Source organism: Argentina silus, assembly GCF_951799395.1.
Source record: "Argentina silus genome assembly, chromosome: 2".
NCBI lineage: Eukaryota > Metazoa > Chordata > Actinopteri > Argentiniformes > Argentinidae > Argentina > Argentina silus.
Window position 1 is genome coordinate 20153824 of NC_139656.1, and position 20422 is coordinate 20174245.

At 44.7% G+C, this 20422-nt stretch overlaps 1 protein-coding gene across 7 annotated transcripts in view; it reads right to left on the reverse strand.

Moving 5' to 3' along the window:
* Positions 1-718: 718 nt before the first annotated feature.
* The window catches only part of tjp1a (tight junction protein 1a), a 48705-nt gene continuing 29001 nt past the window's right edge, over positions 719-20422 (reverse strand). For 2 of the 7 annotated variants that reach the window (XM_083664965.1, XM_083664964.1), the window contains exons 9-29: positions 20159-20286; positions 19521-19626; positions 19219-19369; positions 18100-18208; positions 17424-17643; positions 15781-15965; positions 15430-15525; positions 15085-15111; positions 14179-14261; positions 13822-14032; positions 12168-12268; positions 11548-11898; positions 10508-10750; positions 8632-9495; positions 8382-8464; positions 7499-7705; positions 7093-7202; positions 6205-6643; positions 5531-5748; positions 4848-4991; positions 719-2499 (exon numbers count right to left, since the gene is read on the reverse strand). In XM_083664965.1, the coding sequence (XP_083521091.1) occupies positions 2405-2499; positions 4848-4991; positions 5531-5748; positions 6205-6643; positions 7093-7202; positions 7499-7705; positions 8382-8464; positions 8632-9495; positions 10508-10750; positions 11548-11898; positions 12168-12268; positions 13822-14032; positions 14179-14261; positions 15085-15111; positions 15430-15525; positions 15781-15965; positions 17424-17643; positions 18100-18208; positions 19219-19369; positions 19521-19626; positions 20159-20286 (4171 nt within the window). In that variant the 3' untranslated portion in view covers positions 719-2404. The remainder of the gene's footprint in view (positions 2500-4847; positions 4992-5530; positions 5749-6204; positions 6644-7092; positions 7203-7498; positions 7706-8381; positions 8465-8631; positions 9496-10507; positions 10751-11547; positions 11899-12167; positions 12269-13821; positions 14033-14178; positions 14262-15084; positions 15112-15429; positions 15526-15780; positions 15966-17423; positions 17644-18099; positions 18209-19218; positions 19370-19520; positions 19627-20158; positions 20287-20422) is intronic. The other 5 variants (XM_083664968.1, XM_083664967.1, XM_083664966.1 and 2 more) reach the window with 4 other exon arrangements.

A 20422-nucleotide genomic window follows, 5' to 3' on the forward strand; every position in this document is an offset into this window, starting at 1 on the left:
GTAAATGATGTAACGACACAAGTCTATTTTGTGAATTTGTACACATATTTCACTGGCTAAAAATTTACTACTCTCATTTCCAACGACCTGGGGGAGAGTTGTGGAGTTTGTCTAGTGGGTGGTCGGTCTTCTCCCTCTTAATTGTTGCCAATGATGGAGGACAATTTATGAGCATTTTTCCTATTCCAAGTATTTGACCTTTACTGAAATCTGGAATTCATTTTCCTGGTAAAGTCATATAATGTACACAGGTCTGGCTTAAAAGCATGAAAAGCAGGATGTCAAAGTAATGTTCCCTGTTATTGTCCAAGCATGTTTGTTTGTTTTCTTTCATTAAGTTCTGATGTGTCACTTATTTGTTGCAATGAATGAGATTACTTGACCTGCGGTAGATTGGGAGATAATGCATAGGGTACTGCAGTCTATATATTTGAACTGTGTTGCTGACCTTGTGGAACCGCATTCACAGAGCTGTCTTGCTCCACCTAACTGTGAAATATGGTAATACATTTCTACCATGCAGAAATACAGTAGATACCTTCCCCTCGCAGCTTTGTACAGTGGGGATGGAGATCAGACATGGAATCCAAGTCTACTACAAGCAGGAAAACGAATTTGTAGTGGTTTCAAATCCATATCTTTGGGCATCAAACCTTTAGGATGGAATATGCATGACACACAACAATAAAATAACTTACAAATAACAACATACTTTACTTGAAAATGATTTTATTCATTAATACAGTGGTATACTTAAAATTGTGTTGCAAAGGAGAAAAAAAAGTCAGCCACACGTGAAGAGCTAATATCCAATTGAAGCTGTGTTATCTTATCTAAAGAAAATAGTACTAGTGTGCCATAATATATTGTCTATTAGTACAAAAATACATTTCAGGGCACACAATACAGCATCCAGTATCACAAACCAAGGGGAAACGTTTAGAGTACACCTTTTTTTTTTTTTTTTCCTTTTTTTAAAAAACATGTTTTTAAAGGTGTTTAACCCAAGCACTTTCCTCTTTTGTAATAAGCATACAAAGATTTTGTGTTAATCTTCATATGTAATGTGAATATATTGGTAGAAAATGTGAATGTATTACTGCTAAGTTACAAGTTCCAAGGCTCAAGGGTATAACCAGAATACAAAGATAACCATGTTCATTTTATTTAGTTTTTTAAAACAGTTTTCTCTAAGTTTTATACAAAATAACAAAGACATACAAAAGTTCATTTACAAACCAATAATCAAGGCCATATGCTAGCTTTATGTACAGCCACTTCTTTTTTTTGTCTTTTTTTCTGAAGTCATATGCATAGCAGATAAAGAAAGCATACCTTTATTAACCTCATCTGTTCTTGTGTGCTAAACCCAAGTTCATTTATACAGTGGGTTGACAAAATGGCAAGAGAAAACTTCATGTTATCCATAACTTATAACTTAACCCAGAGGTTTTTATTGAAAAAGTGAATAATCTGCAGATAAGGCATTACTGCTTGTTAGTGTGAGACAGGGTATTAATGTGACGAACTGAGCAGGCTTCTGGACCTGAGTCATAGCACATGCATAGATCTCGATACAGCAGTAGAGTTCTAATAATCAATAAAAAGTTTACTTCAAAAAATTACTTTAAGAGAGAAGAGCCATTCTTGTCACAGAGGGAACCTTCTAGAGGCATAAGCTGGGCTTCAAATCCATCCCACAGTAGACTATCTTCATGCTCTCTGCTCCTGCAGGTGCTTGTAAACATCACCCTCACCATCATCACCTTTATCATCATTATCACCTTCATTAGATCAAACCTTCACAGATCCTTCAAAACAAAAGTCAATGTATTTAAATGATGTATTTCCAGTCAGTCAATTACTGCAACAAAACAGTTGATGGTTGGTAGTTTTCATTCCTGAATTCAGTTTATGGAATTGCATTGAATTTAATGATATCTATACCAAAGTATACTATATATACTGTATGCATATATATAGTATACATACATCTACATGTATGTCTATCTACTTAAATAGTAAAAATTCACAAACCATCTTTCCTGTTATGTAACAATTTAGTTAAACTTGACTTAAAATGTGATTCATTACTTAGTGGTACAGGGCATGCATTCCATCAATGGTTTAAGAGTTTTTTTTGTGTTTTCTGTTTACTTCAGGACCTCAACCAGAGTCAAAGGATAGCACATAGGATAGCACACAGGAGCACAACAGTCTCCTGGCAACTTCCATGGGCACAGTGAGCAACACGCTGGATCACTGGGTGAAGACATACTCTTCATTTTGTAGTGTGGAAAGGGCTCTGTGTGTGTGTGTGTGTGTGTGTGTGTGTGTGTGGAGGGGACCCTCATCTTCTTTTCCCATGGTTGCACAATCAGTAACAGACCAGCTGTTGCCCTCTTCAGAAGTGGTCGATGAGCACAGACACACAGTTGGCGCCCACCAGGTAGTTGGGGTCTCCTGGGAGAGATTGGTTCTGCCAGCTTTTGGGGTCACCTGAGGAACACAAGGAAAATGGTAATGATAGTAGGTGGGGAAAGGGTATGATGCATAACACATAAATGCACTTGTAAGCAAAACAATCAGCAAGCTCTAAAAACAGAACTTTAAAGTCTGTGTTCAATTAAAGCCATGTGTACTGTGTGCTGATGGTGGTACACACCCCAGAATGTAATTGGACAAAGCAGACGTAAACTTAACATTGCATCTCTCCAACCACACTTGATTGCAAAGTATAGCTCTTGCCATCGTAAGGACAGAGTGTGGAACTATAATTTGGAATTAAGGGTGGGACCCAGGCAGGGCATAAAATTAACCTTTTGGTCTACCAGCCAAGGTGTCTGGTGGATGAAAAAAAATTCACCAGCCACTCAGATTTTTTACCAGCGAATTTCTTTAAACCAATATACTCCCTGCGCAGAACGAACCTCCTGTAGGCTTTAAGTTGCACACCTATTCCTTTATTTTCCCTGCATGTTTTCTATGTCACACGGTCGCATGCAAGTCGCTATCTCGTGCTCTCTCATGCTGTGTAGTTGAATCTGACAGTTATGCCTTATTTTAGGTTGTAACCAGAGACGCTGTTGTAACTAAAAAAGTGCATAGACTCGGGTGAGGGGGGGGGGGGGGGTTTGTTTGAAAGCGTGAGTGAGATGCGCAGCAGTTACAGTCAGCTGGAGGAGGCAGGAGCAGCAGGAGTGTGGTCAAATGTTCAATCAACGGTGACAATAATTGCAGATTTCACCAGTTTCATTTTCAAATTGAAGCATAGTATTCACAAACCTTTGTTGGTAACCCGCCAAAGTGGCTGGTTAGATTGACAGATTTACCTGCCAATGCCAAAATCTACCCGCATTTGGCGGGTGTTAACTTTTTGCCCTGGTCCCGGGCCTGATCCAAGACTGTTACTTCCACAGCAGAGCCTATTTGAAATCTCATTTCCCCAAAACGCTTTTCAGAGGCACATGGCTTTAGAACCAAAGTATGGTTTAGAATCTAAAACTGTACCACGACCCAGTACCATTTCCCACAACACAATACACTTGCTTTACTGAGCACTGTAGTCCACATGTAAGATAATCACATTCATTCCCTCTGGGCCATGTGAGTAAAGTAGTTTTATGAGATCTTCAGATCAAAGTGCTGAGAAACAGCAGGCTTTTAGCATGCTGTATTTGTTCTGATAGAAACCCACAAGAGGCAAGAATAATGCATCATCATGATGGGTGTTATGACTCCTAGAAGTCTGACAGAGTTCACCAGAGACAGGATCCATGCCAGGTCTGACTGAGAGGTGCTTCCTTTGACTCAGATCACCACTGATACAGAAGTTCACTACTAAAAGCACACTGTCACTGATTAAAAAACATAAGATACAATAAATGCACTTTAACATGCAAATAGCACTTAATTTATTTAAGACGTCTGTTGTGTGTTCTGGTTAAATACTTTGGTTATATAATTGATATATTGGTTATTTATTGTACCAAATGCAGTGATAATTTGTGGTAGGTTTGAAACTTCTGGAGAGTCAGCGCTCTATCTGAACAACTCATTTCCACGCTGCTCCTCTACTGATGAACTCCCATTAGACCTAAGGCCTCAGTCAATGCCCGCTGGAGAAGGGTTTGAACGAGAGGAAGACGCCAGTGGAGTCTAAATGAAGCTAAAGAACAATAAGAGGATTAGAGCCTAGCCCTGTAATCCTCCCACAATGCATTAGGACAACAAACGAGGCAGGCGTCTCATTCCGACCCTGAAGCCCAAGTCTAAATGGGGGTAATTAGTAGCTAATCCAGGGCATTGCCAAGTTTACCATTAGGAGACATAAAAGAGGAGGGAGGCAGTACTCTGGTCTGGTCTGATACTGCTCCAACCTACAACCTCACACACGTTACAGGACATCTACTTGTGCCCAATGAGCCGTCAATTGGAGTCCTCTTCCAATTTTAGGAGGACTGGAAAAAGCTGCATTTCGGGTGCATTTGGGTGGCTATGTGAGAAAAATAACTTGTAGTATAACATGCAGTATGATTTCGACAACACAGAACTATCATATCGATGACACAAACTGATCAAGGCAACACATGTCTAAAAGGAACTATTAAAATGGTCGAAAATGTGACATGCACATGTGGAGGAAAACACAGGCAGAAGAAGTCTCAGCATGAAAAAGCAATGAGAAGAGAACTCTGATCTGAAGACCACATAAAATAAATCAACCAGTGAATGAGTCAGGGAATAACTGAATGAATGAAAACAAAATCATAAAAGTGACCCACAACATTCAATTTGTCACACAGCCAACCCAAAGACCCCAAAAGGACAGAGAGAGGACAGCGTACCCGACGAGGAGTCGGAGGATTTTAGAGCAAAAGACCAACCATCAGGGGTCATAGACGCACAGTGAGGTAGGCGCAGCTCCACGGGCTTCAGGAACTTGAGGCCGTGTGGGCCACACATCACCAGAGGGCTGAGTAGGGTCTCTCCTGGAAAGATACAAACCAGAGTCACACAGTTACACATACACCATAGTCTCACACACACTCACACTCTCTCACACACACCATAGTCTCACACACACAGACACATATCTAAAACCAAAGGACAAATGTACACATCCTAGGGAGAGAGAGAGGAAGAGAGTCGGAGAGGTGACAGAATGCCCTGTGAATACAATAGGATCTCATGAGGTTGGAGAGACAATACTCATGAAAGGTCTGTTACATTCTACTGAGGTAACCCAAAAGTCTACTTACATAATTTAAGAAATGATCAGGTCAAAAACACCTAAGGTTCAAATCCTCAGAGTGAAAACGAAAGCCAGTTCATATTACAGCGTCTCCTGTTTCAGGCTAGAATAGAATGGCTGGAATGGGAGCTCCACAGTAAATTGAGTGATGGAAAATTCTGCCCTTTGCAGACTGGGTGGGACATGGTACTGCCCTAGACTAAGGACACTGGGTTATGGCAGAAGGCTGTGAGTGTACTGGCCCGTGTCTAAATGTCTACGAGAATAATGTCTGACCTTTCTCCTTGTCCAGTGGCGGAAGGATGCTGTTGTCCCGGCACACTTTGAAGTAGATTTCCTGCTCCACACCCTCTGGGATGGCCCCCTGAGGGATGATGATGCTGACCCCTGTCTCGATGGAGCTCAGGACCCCTCCGTTGGAGTTGAAGATCCCCCGGGCTGTGGCCACCACCGTGTGGCCTTCGTCTTCATCATCATCCTCCAGCGCACTGGGGCTGGGGAGAGAACAGTTCACTAAATCACTTATCAGCCCTCTGGAACTCTACTGACACCTTCTGGACAGGCAGAGGCACTGACCCCTATATCATGTGTTACCTACATGCAGTGTACTGTGAGAAACAGAGAAACCACTTCTGCCCTCCACCTATGCAACACTCCTCAGCAGGAACTACTGCAGATAGATTGTACCTTTAATACAGCACAGTCAGTGGAGTGGACTTTGTTGAACCCTCTAATTGAAGAAAGAGTGTCTCTGCACACTCAAGGACCATGCACATTTAAGATATGTATGTGCCAAGCATGAAAAAGGTAACTAGAAAGCTTGGCACAGTACATCTCAGAAATGTGCAATGATCTTAATTGTGCATAGACTCTCCTCTTCTGTCTTCTGGTCTCTTGTCTCCCTGCACCTTAGCTTTTGCATTGTGTGAAATGGTGTGAACCCTTCTTACCTGACAGGGATGGCCTTGGGCACAGCGTTGATGTTGTTGTGCTGGTATTTGGACCTGTTGTCCATCGTGCGAGTGAATGTGTCCAGGCCGCTGTCCAGGTCTGTAGGCTGGGGGGAGTTCAGGGGCTTGACTGTGCTGTTGGCTGGGGCCTTGTTGGCTAAGTCTGCCTTGCTCTGGCTGTCGTTGGGCAGCAGATTGTGGTTAAACTTTGGGCTGTCAAACTTGCGCTCAAAGGGCCTGGCGGAGTTGGTGTAGGGCTTGGGCACATAGCGGTTGTAGCTAGAGGTGGCTGGGGCTCCGGGGGGCTTGGCAGGCTGCTCTGTGCCGTTGACAGGGGACTTCTCAGGGTAGCTCTTCTGGGGCAGGTAGTTACTCTGGACCGTGTCTTCATGGCCCGACTTGGCTTTGGGGGAGTCGTGAGCATCAGGCAAAGGACTCACTGGGTGTGTGTTTGCAGAGAAGAAAGGTCAATTAGCTCTCATACTGAATATGCAGGGTATATACAATGCAGATATACATACAGTTTATTCTTAAATGGATAATGCTTATATTTAGTTACTTTTCAAACATCTAAAGCAAACATATGATTCAGAGACTTCATACAAGTGTGATAAGAGACAGATGTAAGGTTTGTAAGGTGTTTTAGTTATGTTTTCAGAACAAATAGGCCCTACAGCAATGCTGACTCAACACAATATGGCAAGTATCAAGTGAAGTAAATATCCCAAAATAGGTCAGCATCAAATCTATCTATTCACTCTTATTATTATTACACACCATGCATCACACAACCGTCTATTCACTCCCACAGACAAGCATATGACTAAATTACTGCCTCCACAAAATCCGTCTACAACTGAAGCGCCAGTTCTTTACAGCAGCTCTTACCTTCAGGGGAGGTTGGTTTGGGCAGTGTGGCGGGCGGGGCAGCAGGGGTCACCTGGGGGACAGGTTCATATCTCTTCTCCACAGGACTCACCGTCTCCACAGACTCTGCCCTGGAACAAACAACAAGAGCACAGCCAATGAAGTCTCTCTCTTACAGGACCTTGTTCTTTATCTAACAAAGATGTATAGACTTGAGGTTAAAATCACTACGGTTGTAACCCATTTATCACCATATATAACTATAGAAATTCTCTGCAAAACAAAACAAATTTATTAAAATGGCTGATTCCCTAGAGGAGGTGTGTAACTACTTTCGACCTTGATAGCCAGTTCTGTGTGTAACTGCTTTCAAACGTGATGTGTGTGTGTGTGCGTGCGTGCGTGTGTGCGTGCATGCGTGTATTACCTGGGGTAGTTGTATCCGGGCTGTGCTTGTGGTTGTGCCAGATTGGTAGCAGGGGCTGGCTGAGGTGGCACTTTGCCGTCAAAGCTACGGCGGTCAAAGTAAGACAGCTGCTTCCTGTAATACTCCTCATCCTCGTCTGGATTGTAGTGGTTGGAGCGCACAATGTCATCTGCCACCTTAGACTGGGGCTTCTGAGGCTCAGGGACTCTGGAGAGACAGACGGGATGACACCAAAGTGTGAATCAAAATACTCTTCAAAACTGACAAGACAAGCCTTAGGTAGCCTTATCAGAAGGCACAGTATTGATTTTCATAGCTACGCAGATGATATACAGCTGTACTTTTCTGTGTCATTAGAGGACCTAAGCTCTATTGATATATTTTAGTCAATTGTATTACAGATTGAAATGCCTGGATGGCTCAACACTTTCTCCACTTAAACCAGGACTGACGTACTGATTATTGGAGCTAAAGCCCAGAGAGAGACACTAGCCACAAATTGTATTGTATGTTAATTGTATGTTTTTAATATCTCCCTTTGTTTTAATTTAGATTTCATTGTATTGCATTGCTGTAGACAATGTGCTTTACAAATAATAATAATAATAATAATAATAATAATAATAACAATTTGATTCCTCTGAAATAGATTACATTCAGTATCGCTATAACAGCTGTATCAAAATAATCTGCATTAAAGGGCCTCAGAATATTGAATGTTAATTCCTCTGGGGTCCACCAGGGAGCGCTATGATACCAGAGCAGCAGCTGTGTGAGAGGGCAGCAGCAGTCCTATTATCCACTTCAGAGCTCTAATAGACACATCAGGGCCTGACTTGTGCTCTGGTGGGGCTCAGTGGTTTAGTCCCTGGTGGCTCATTACCTGAAAGTCTTTTCCTGGTCCAGATTGCTGAGAGAGTTGGCTTTAGGGATACCCGTGCCTGGTTTGGCTGGCAAATCTGCTGACTGGGGAGCAAAATGGAAAAAAAGGCAAATCAACTGCCTGGCACAAGAACCTTTTAATTTACTCAAATCCTGTAGGTGCAACACCAACTAGGTATCACTGTGAAGAGGTAGGCTATTCTGGATGTATGGTTACATTAGTCGTGCACAGGAGTTTTCCAGATGCTTACCCTCAGCCCTGTAGCGTCTCCGGCCTCTTTGGCTCGGTCAACTGACACAGAGCGCTTGTTTTCAAACATCTTCACCCTGGTCAGCACCGACTGTGGTCGCATGGCGGGGTCGTCCTCCGGCTGAACACTAGTGGGTGGGGGCAGGGGTTTGGGCGCCGTGGTGATGACTGCTTCTCCGTGATAGGGCGGGGCCTCAACTTTAGGAGGGGGCGCAGGGGCATCAGAGTTCATGGTGGGCTCATACTGCTGTGGTTTGTAGCCCCGGTGCTGTGGTGGTCCTTGGTTGTAGGCAGGCCTCTGGGCGGGGTCCCCGTAGTACTGTTTGGGGGGCTCTGGGGAGCGTGCTGCAGGGGGGTAGGCGTGGGGCTCTTGGTCGTATCGACGAGGGTCGTATCCCGGGCCGGCGGTGGGAGGAGGCGGCTCATCATAGCGCATCGGCCCTGGTTTGCCGTAGCGGGGCCGTCCTTCGTAGCCCAGGGGGGCCTCATCATATCGTGGCTGAGGGGGGCTGTACTCTGGGTCCGGTCCATCCTCGTAGGGCTGCCTCGGGTGCTGCTCGTAGCCGGGAGGGTGCTGCTGGGCTGCTGGTGCCGAGGTCTGCTGGTTGTAGTGGGGCCACTGCTCGTCGTAGTGAGGCACGCTGTTCTCGTAGTGCAGTTGAGAATCAAAGTTCCGATACTTTGGTTCCAGGTAGCCGCTCCCGTCATAGCGGCTGGGCGGGTGATCATAATCTCTGTATGGCTGTTGGTCCTGATATGGAGGCTGAGGGTCGTAGGTCACGGGCGGCCCCACAGCTGGAGACGGCTTCACACTGTGGTTCACTCGACCTGGCTCCTCTAAGCCATAGGGATCCCTCGGATACATCTGCCAAAAGAACAAGGCAACACACTGATGGTGAGGAATTGGACATAGGTAGAAAAGAGGCACATATATCCATTAAATAGACACATAAGTGAATACTTATGAAAACAAAGAAGAGCAGACCAAGGACAATATTAAAACAAGATTAATTGCTGAAGACTGAAGCAGAGAGTGAGCAGGAAAGACCTGAAACAGAGACACTCAGAGGAGGGGGTTACTGGTCAGGTAAACAGAATGCAGGTTTCTCAGAGCAGCCAAATACACACTGGAGCTTAGAAGACATCAGAACAGTTTAAACAAGAACATCCAAAAATGAAAAAAAGAAACAAAGTTGATAAAAAAAAAAAGAAAGAAAGAAAAAAATCTTGATAACATTACAAGCCAAAATTAATGATTCCAATAAAGTATCTATCACCATACAAGCATGAATCTGTTGTACACACTAAACCATATTCAAAATCCTGACATTTGAAAAGGAGCCATTGGACTATTTTGAAATCAGAAATTCTTAAATTTAGTTAAAATCAGTGACATTCTCCACTGTTATGCATATGGCTACAAATCAAACTCAGGCAATAAAACATGTCCAAAACACTGATTGATGACTTTTAAGAATGTTGCCTAAAAATCCAACATAATTAAAAGGTCCATTCAGTTGGCATCCAACAATCCACCACTACTGATTCTATGTCTACTGTTTAACAGAAGAGAAAATCAACTCAAACATGTTGTAGCCATGCAAAGAGGGTAAGCAACAGTGAGAGCCTCAGGTTCTTCGCTGCTCTTCTCTATGTGGGTGCCAAGGCAGCAGTCCCTTCCGAGCCCACTGTTGTTTACAAGTGCACAGTCACACTAAGTCTCTCTCTCTCACACACACACTCTCTCTCTCTCAGCAGCACACAGTAGACAGCAGGCATGCAGGAGTGAAAGGAAAGCGTGGCGGTACACAGGCAGGCAGCGTCAGCAGGACGGGTGTCGGTCAGGCCACGTCTGGAAGATGGACGGCAGCGGGTACCTTTGGTTCTGAACTGGGCGGTCCGGATTGTAGGGGTTCAGGTGTTGGGGGCTGAGCTAGCTCAGGGGTGGGCATCCTAAGCAAGCCAGCCTCGGGGCTGGGGTCACTCTGGGGAGCAGCGGGAGGCTCCTCAGGGTTCAAACCCGCTACAATTACAGTGTTGTCGACAGCAGGGGGCGCTGTTTCAGCCAAGGGCTCAGGCTGCTGGGGGAGTGAAGGCATGGCGGGAGCAGCCTCTGCTTTCTGTGAAGTGGTTCAGAAATGTTTAATACAGGCGCTGCTGCGGTGGGGGCACACCTTTACTACAGCCCCTCTGCTCCTCAGACTGGCTCAGCCACTTACCAGCCTCACAACTCAACCAATGGCTTTAGGAGATCAATGCCATGTAAGAATTTGCAACAGGACAAAGTTTCTGTTGATAACGTACTCTGATCGGATTTTAATTCTAGATTACAGTACAATGTTTAGCGCTTCCTTCTTTTTTTTTTTTTAGGACACATCAGAAGACAAACTTGGATATCATTACAGTCAATCGACCCAGATAAATACATTTACAGCAATACGTATAACACTGACATTTCCGACATGCACATAATACTTTCTGGTATCACATCAGTCCGAATCACAAGTGAAACAACTAGGAAGTGCACAGAGGTGGGTACCAATACAGACACTTAACAGACACAAAAGCTTCAGCTTCTCCCCAGTGAGAACATCAACACCAACAGTCACACTAAGACAGGTTGTGGTTACAGAATAGAACAATGAAGCTTATTCTTGCTTTTGTTTTAGTTTCTTTCTTTTTTTTTCAAAAATAAAAAAACACACGTACACACACACACACCCACACACACAAACAAACAAACAAACAAACAATGATAAATACTTGGCCACAATTTTCTTTCCACGTTTTTTTTTCCTGTTGCGATAGATAAATACTGTTTTAAAACACTGCTTCAATAGCGCCTCCAGAACACCCTCCTCACGCACACCACGGCTTCGAGACAACAGGGCAGACGCACGGCTCTCATAAACGGTACCTGCTGGGGCACGGTCGCCTTGAACCCGGCCGGGTCGATGCGGTTCAGGGAGTCGGGCTGCACCATGTGCTGGTACCCGGCATAGCCGGGCGGTTCCTGGATGACGGGCGGGTCCTCGCGGACGGGCTCGGAAGAGCGGGTGATGGCAGGCCCCGTGGGCAGGCCCACCTCGTCATTCAGGGTCTCGTCCAGCTCCTGGTCGGTGTAGGCGCCGCCCTCCGTGTCCGTGTCCTCGTAGTCGGAGGTGTGACGGCTGTCTGTGCTGTACATGGAGTACTCACTGCCTGGAGCCGACAGGTACGACAGGCGGTCATCATGGAGGTCCAGATCATCATCTGGAGCACCGTCCGCCTGAGGCCAGGACAGGGAGAGGAGGGGAGGAGGAGAGGGGAGGGGAGGGGGAGAAGAGATGACACGGGAGGGGAGAAAAGGAGAGAAAAAATGAGAGGAACATGACAGCAGGAGAGAGAGAAATTCAACAAGAAAGAAAATAAAGTTTATTGTTGGAAAATGAAATATTAAATTGTTTGACATTTTCATAGTAGATTAGATTGACATTACAATTCAATGCACCGATCCAGTAAGTGTTTGATCATTAGTGGCTGCAGTGAGTGTCTCACCTTGCCCTCTGAAACCCACACCAGCTGGTTCTGCTGTGCCTGGATGGTCTCCTTCAGTGCACCATACCACCCGTCATTCATATTATTCATGTTAATGGTGGCTTGGCACGGTAAGAGGGGTAAAGGTAGTGGGGAGAGAAAGAGCAAAAAAACAAAAACACCTCTCGAATGAACACAGGCTACTATCAACAATATAGCATTTAAAAACAAAGTGAGTTATGGGCTGTCAGAAAATACATTAATATTATTACTGTTGATCTCTAACTATTGCAAAACTAAGAGCATTGTAGCGTTCTATCGTATGTATTTATAAGCCACGTAGCTTGATATTCATTACACCTGTAAAACCATTACACCAGCACTAATACTAGATGACCTGTTCATCGATCAATAACCACTTGTCCACTATTGCGCTACATCCCAGCGAGCGAGTGCATGCGAGTGCCAAATAAATGTAAAGCAGAGAGACACAAATAGCAATTACTTCCTGTTTGCAGCACACCTTGGCCTGCAATGGCACGACTGCCTCGCATGCGTACTTTACATTTCTCTGGGACTACCACCCTCTGGCTCGCTCAGAGATCAAGAGTGAACAAGTGGCTCAATTGGTTCCATCTGTCTGGTCCAGTTCTACTGATAGTTGATCGTTTCCTAGAAGTCCTAATCATCTGCAAGGCTGTGCTGGTGTTGAAGCTCAGCGGTGGCTGTGGTGTTACATCCTGTCACCTCTGGTAGAGGTAAGGGGTGCCATGTGTCCAACACTCAAGATCTACAGAGCTGCCAGGTGTCAATCTGTTTGACCTAACACAGACATTCATCTCTTGGGACCATTTCTAAAAGTAACTGGGTTCTCCCTCTCTCCCATGTGGAATAGGTAAGTACTGGAATAGAAGAGTGTTCCACAAACATAAGGGAGGAAGGAGGTATGGAATAGAGTAGTACCGAATAGGATAGGGATGAAATGGAATGGAATAGAGGAGCCACTTGGAGGATGAATAGATAAAATAGAAGACTTCTGTAAAAGTAGGACAGAAGGATGAAACAGAGGAGAACTAAAGAGAATGAAGGGATTACATTTTAATTTGGCAGACACTCTCATCCAGAAGGACTTACTTAAGACAAATGCACTTATTGTAAGTGAATCAACTATACATCAGTCATCACAAGTAAGACTTTCTATAAGAGTAAGTGCCACAAGCAGTCACAGTGGAGTGTTCCACAAGAGGGGAGGGTGGATGCATGCTTGCTGTTCTCTTAATTGCCAGCAGACGGTAACAAATGAGGGCCATGTCACATTCCACACTGGAGCAGGGCATGCCGGGTACAGTGTGTGTAGTGACGGCCAGGCTCCTGTGGGACGCCAGTGATGAGTGGTCTTGCGTGAGGAGACTCACAGAATAAAACAAAGCCCAGCTCAGCTCAGCGCAGCCCCCACTCTGAACCTCTCTACTCTGGCACCAGCTGATGCAGTAAGTCAGCACCGACACTGCAGCACACCCGGCTGCTCTGTGTTCAATCTGGCTCTCTGTCCCCCACTCATTCTAATCATGTATATGACACCTATGTGATGTGTTATTGTAACGGTAAATGTCCTCTTGGGGACAATGCAGTTATCTCTGGTCTTACGCTCCCTCCTTCCCTCTCAGAGACTCACTGGTGAAAAGGTGATGGTTGTTCTTCCTCAGTTTGAGGGCTCGCTCAAACAGCTTCCGGGCGCTCTTCCTGGACTCGGGACACAGGCGCGTCCTCATGGTCTTCACACCCTGCTTGCTGTCCGGGTTGAGGAAGACTACAATGGGGTACCACTGGGCATAGTTGAGGCGGTCCACAGCGTTGGGGGTGATGTCCAACACAGCATGCTTGTCCTACAGAGATGACCAAAACAGATTTGATTCTAAATTCCTGCACAGCAGAGAGCAACAGTGTGCCATCCAATGAGTGTGTGAGTATGTCTTTGCATGTTTGCATGCGGGGAGTGGGTGTGTGAGTGCGTGCGTGCGTGAGGTCTCACCCGGTCAATGATCTGTTTAATGGTGTGCAGGCGAATGATCCCGGAGCTGCGTGTGTCTGTGCCTGCATCTCTGGGCTCACTCTCTGCAGAGGCACAATGGACAGTGTTACTGTTTCATATGACTACACTCACCACACTTGACACTTCATTACCTAGACCCCTATTGTATGCATGCAATAGCCTCAAGCCTTTTTTGTTGGGAGATGAAATAGAAGAAGTGAAATTATGAATGTGCGCGTGCAACTACAGTACATACGTTACAGTAGATCTGCAATGCAGGAAATGTGTTACATGTGCAAAGCATTGAAGTAGGATAATGCACATTCAAGAAGGCCAAGAATAATTTCAGATTTATTAGGAAAAAAATGATGTCACCTCTGTGATTATCAATAGGAATTTTTCTAAAGGGTTGATGATTTAGATATAGCTACAGTAGGTTTGAGTCTATCTGTCTGTCTGTCTGTCTGTGACCTCAGGGCAAGCCAACTGACCAGGGTGAAATCTAACATCTTAGCCCTCAAGACAAACGTGACAGGAACTGGTAGTGGAAGAGGCCTCTATCACCACTCCAGCCCTACAGAGCAGCCTTCTAAACACATCTGGCACCTTCAGTCTACAAAACACACCAATATCATAGACCTCTTATCTCTGATCATTCATCACACTACCAAGAGCGAGGGCTTGGAAGACGCACTCGAACCAGAACTGTTATTTAGGCAGCATACCATCTATGGGGTATTGACTGTGCACATGCTGAATAGTTGTCAATGGTGCACCCTCCCTGAATCAGGCCATATACTCTAATGAAAAACACATCTACAACATGAACCACTAACTGGCATAAACTAGCACACTGATTATAACTAGCATTACTGATAAAACAAGTTGATGCACTTGATGACATACTTTCCCCTCCTTCATGTTGCTGTGTTTCTGAAAAGAAAATACAGTTATATAGACGCATGAGTTACGCAAATATGTCCAGGGGTGGAATCACTTTACATGTGGAATTTGGAGAGATTATGATTATTGATTATTGATTATTGAATTCAACACTTGTGAGGGTGTTAAGATGTGCACTCCGTCCTAAAGGAGCTGTTGCCTCAGGAGGAGGTGAAGTGGACAGATGAGGGCTCTAGCCCCTATGTTTTAAGTAGTACGGTGCTGTTCCAGCTGTGTAGCGTGGCACTCACACACACACACACACACACATACATACACAGAGGGAGATGTGATTTGAAGGCTACTCACTGGCCAGCTCAAACAGTTCAGGCTCCTCCCTAGCCAGCTTCTCTCGCCCCACATCGGCTATAGGCCCAAAGATCACCACAGGCCTCAGGAAGCCCGCTGTTCCACAGAGGAGGAAACATCACAGTGGTAAACAAGCAAACAAATTACAGTAGCATAATGACCATGTAGTAGTATAGTACATACTATATAGCATTTACTGTAGACTATACAGAAGCATATAGATTATACATATAGAATAGGCAGCTAATCATTGTCATTATTATTCATTTTTTCCTCCATTGTATACACCACACATTAACAAAGCCTCTCAGGACATTGACAAAGGGAGTGTGGGACCAGACTGGCACCTACCCTCTCTAAGCACCACCCTCTCGTAGGCAGGGAACTTGGTCTGGACCGGCTGGGCGGACAGGTCCTCTCGGCTCTTCCTAAGGTTCCTCTTGGAGCTGCGCAGGCCACGGAACCTCCAGAAGTCAGCCCTGTCGCCCCCTTGTGTTTTTGGAAGAGTGTACTGCACACTAGACAACTGCTCGGCCCTGTGGGACAGAAGAGAGGATTGGATTTGGACTGATTGGAAACTGCAAACATGGCCTATGATACACCTCTGACCCTTGACCCCTTCCCTCAAATATTGTATGATATCTCATCATCACTCTCATTGGTTTCTCATCACACATATCTATCTATACCTTTGTGGAGGCAAAAGTCGAGTGAACTTTAGACAGTAGAGAGCTTCGGCATGGCCAAGGACTCAATGTGCAAGCAGAGCTATGGTGCAATATTTACAAAAGTGTGTGTGATAAATATGTGTCATTCTGGTATGTAGTGAAGGTGTGGAATCTCCCCTGTCTGCACCTCGTTGTGGAATCTGTAGCTGGAAGCTGTCAAGGCTGCTGGCTCATTGCTAATACTCATACTCTACAGTTGTCAACAGAAACTGGATAATGCAAATGTGTCCTACTTAGGCAGCTTGCTATCTTATCTCTACAACACGAAAGTAATGGAGAAAGTCGAACACTCTATTACTTCCAACCATTTACTTGCAACAAACCAGTGCCTTTGTCAGGTATAATCTCTACAACATGAAGGACTCTTTTTCGTAAGTAATGGTAATGGTCAAAGGCAAGTGTGTTGGCAATTTCAGCTTGTAAAAGTTGCCGCTGTAGTATTTTCTAATCATAACACCAAGATTGGCAATTTACCAGTCTCAGATCAGCTCACTTGCGCTGCGTGAGAGGGGTGGCGTTATTTGAGGTGAGTCTAAAAATATGCTCCAAGGTGCCAGTTTCAGGCAAGCGAGGACATTTAAAAATCTAAACTAAAAATCACCTTTTATTGCAAACGCAGCTGTACATGACAGCAATTTTGACAGCGTTGAAGCATAAAATGCTGTTAATTTGAAAAGTCTAGAATGTTACATTTCTAGCCTACTTCATTTATTAACAGATGGTCTATAAATATAAATATAAATATAAATGCATAGCTGATGTGAAAGCTTCAAGAATTCTCAACATTACTGGCTCAATCTTGTAGGACTTGATTATTGCAAATGCAAGCCTATTGATACATGACAGTAGGCTATGTGTGTCAAGATAACGTTTGGCTAATTATGTAATTGTCATCGCAATTAAGTGATACTTTATTTGATAAACTGACAATTCAATAGCCTATTAGCTATTGAATCGACCAAATACCGTAAATACACAGTGGAGCTCTTCTTAGATTTTGCTATAAAGCACGTTTGATTGGTCAGTGAGTGGTCAAGCCCTCGACACACCTCTCATTCATGTACTCATCTAAAGCCAGCCTTTTTACTGTACCACCGGCATATACGCCGACAGATACCACCACCAAACTTGCAAAAAAAAAATCTAAAATGCCCCTTGAGCAATAGCGCCATATGCCATAGTGCTTAGATCAACAATAGTTTTTGAATTGTTAAAATAGAGCTTGAAATGTGTGTTTATCAACACATGGCAGGTATGGTGCAGTACCTGTTCTTGTTGGGGATGATGCCCCTCTCCACCTCCTGGTGGTTCTTGCCGATGCGGATGGCTAGCCAGGATCCCAGCTTGCCGTTGTAGAGGGTGTCCACCACGCGGAACACCTCGCCCTTGTTGAAGCTCAGGCCGTACGGAGACTCCTTCTCATACTCAAAGTGGGTCCGGATGTAGAAGGAGTCGCCTACGTCTGACTCCACTATCCGCCGGTACACTGTAGCGAGATAATACAAATGAGTGAAGAAATTCAGTAGGAGAAAATATTTCAGCTAGGCTTTATTACAGTCCAATGGCCACAGTCCCTAGTGTGTTACTTGGATGTCTATGAGCTAGGCAGTGGTTATTCTTGGGCTCATTATTTACATGATTTTATGCATATTAAAAGCAGTGATCCCTAATTGCGATTTGGCTGGCTTACCAACTCAAATAGTTCCAAATATTTTAAGTATGTATTTGACTTAAGTCATGCAAACACAAAACATTGTGTTTTGTAACATCCCATCTATTTGCTATTTTTTTGCTATTTGTTTTTTATGTCCATGCACCAACCTCACCAAGTCAATTTCCTGTATGTGCAAATATACTTGGCCAAATAAAAGAATTCTGATTCTGATTCTAAAGATGCATTCAACTATCACGTTCTCTCCCGTTCTTGCCCTGCAGTGCTTACCATCCTTTTTCTTCTGGGCCAAAATGGTGACCTCTTCACCTTTGGGCAGATCCAGTAGGAACAACACAGCCTCCTCACGAATGATGTTAGCAAAATCTACGTTGTTTACCTACCGGAGAGAAGAACAGAGGATTCAGCTCTACAGGGGCAAGCACGTCTACTTCCAAACCTCCTCCCCCCTGCTGTCCTCAGCACAATACACTGTTTATTTATTCTGCAGCAACCAGAAACACATGGTCCGAATCACACAGAGACACCTTCATCCTTCTCAGAAATTTCAATTTCATCTTTATCTCAACAAGCACACCATGACGGCCAGGAAACGTTCACAGACTTTCAGAAGAACCAAGCTACCGATGGAAAACAAAGTCCTAGAAGTCAGTGTGTTTGTACAGCAGGGAGGGAGGCAAGCAGAAGTCTTCACATCCCACCCTGACCTTAGTGGAGGTGTGGGAGGAAGGGATACGGCATGATGGGTTTCATTAAATTTGGATCACGATAAACACAACTAAACTAATCCAAGCCTGATATCAACAATGTTTCTCCAGTGTCCAGTACTACTGAGGGGCCATGGCCAAGCTTCAGAACAATGACCTCCATTGTGTGGCTACACGCAAACAAAGGAGAGTTTTGGACTCAGATGAGCCGGGCGTTGACTCAGACATGCCACAATGGCAACTCAAGTCTCACATAGTTTCAGGGTCAAGTTTTTCCTAGCAAGCGTGGGCAGTTATGAGACTGCTACTACTACAACAATAACAGATGCTCTCCTCAAATACACTGGAAGTCCATCTGGTGTGGGAAAATATAAAAATCACAATCCACCCATACTGTGCACTTTTAAAAACAGCAAACTTGAACATTGCCTAAAGAAAAAACACAAATCTAGAGCAGTATTTAACTCACATGTTGGGGGAAATCTGGCATGTTACCTAATCACTTACCAAGTACCATAGTGCTATATATTGCAAAGGCCAAACCAATGCAATGTGAGCCCACATAAATGTATTGTTACATAAAAGCTGTAAAGGGGAAAGAGTGAGGTGCCACATAAAAAATCGGAAAGACTAATGCAGAAGCTAGGCAGTGAGATGGTGTCTGCTGCTTTGTTTTCCCTACCCTGAGAATCTGGTCGCCCTCCTCCAGCCCCTCCTTGGAAGCAGGGCTGTCCTCGAGCACTCCAGCAACAAAAATGCCCACATCATTCCCTCCAGCCAGCCGCAGTCCCACACTCTCCCCCTTCTTAAATTTCACCAGCTTCATGCTCGGCCTGGGGAGAGGGCAGACAGGAAGACAGACACAGGCAGGGGGACAAACAGACAGAAAACCATTAGACAGTGGGATGTGATTAATCAGATAATAAGATGGACATAGGCATCAAAGGTAGGACTGGTTCTTCTGACAGTGCTAGTGAGGGCTACCTGAGGATGCTTTCATCATGGGCAGCGCTGGGCACTGGGGCATCAGAGGGGCTGACTGGCAGATCCACATCAGGCTGGCCGGGTTGGGCATATACTGGCTTGGGTTCTAGGACAAACACAGAAATACACACACACACACACACACACAACTGTCAACTAAGTAGGCCTCTTAATAATAAATAAATAAATAAAAAACACTGATCTCATTTCAGATCTAATTTACTAAACAGAACAGTAACATGACAAAGAATAAATAAACAATGATATACAACTACAGCAAGGGCAATACAGTTTGTAATTTGCATGGTAATCAGAGGGGAAACTGGCCCATGGCATATACAGCTTTTAACAAAACTTGGTTTAATGCATAGCAGTTTCCTTTAAAAACAACAAAAAGGTCTAGAGTATTAGCATCTGCCTGTCCTTTAACAGGTGCGCCCTCTGCTCCACAGAAAGCTGTGAAAGACTATGGTAAGGAGGGGGTAGTTATAGCACTCAAGAAAGGCTGGACGCAGAGTGCATTCCAATCCAAGGAGTGGAAGAGAGAGGGGGACAGACAGACAATATGGTGGGCATCCAAGCCTGTTTTGGGGCAGGCATGGAGGGGGCAGCAGGTTGCTGAGGACGAGGACCCTGACCTGGCAGCGGGGGCATCTGCTTGTCGAGCTTATCACTGGCCTGGGAGATGAGAGCCTCCTCTGATCCTTTCACAGGAGTCGACAAGGATCCCGGCTTGGACATCCTCTCCTCGTCCCGACTTCTGTGGCTGGAAACACACACACAGTTCATTCTTGTTTGTTGTTTGTTCATTTGCCTACAGGCCTAGACTGTGAGGTGGAAGAATGGTAGCAATTGTGGTGAGAAAAAGAAACTACAGATACATCTTGAGTGTAACTAAACAG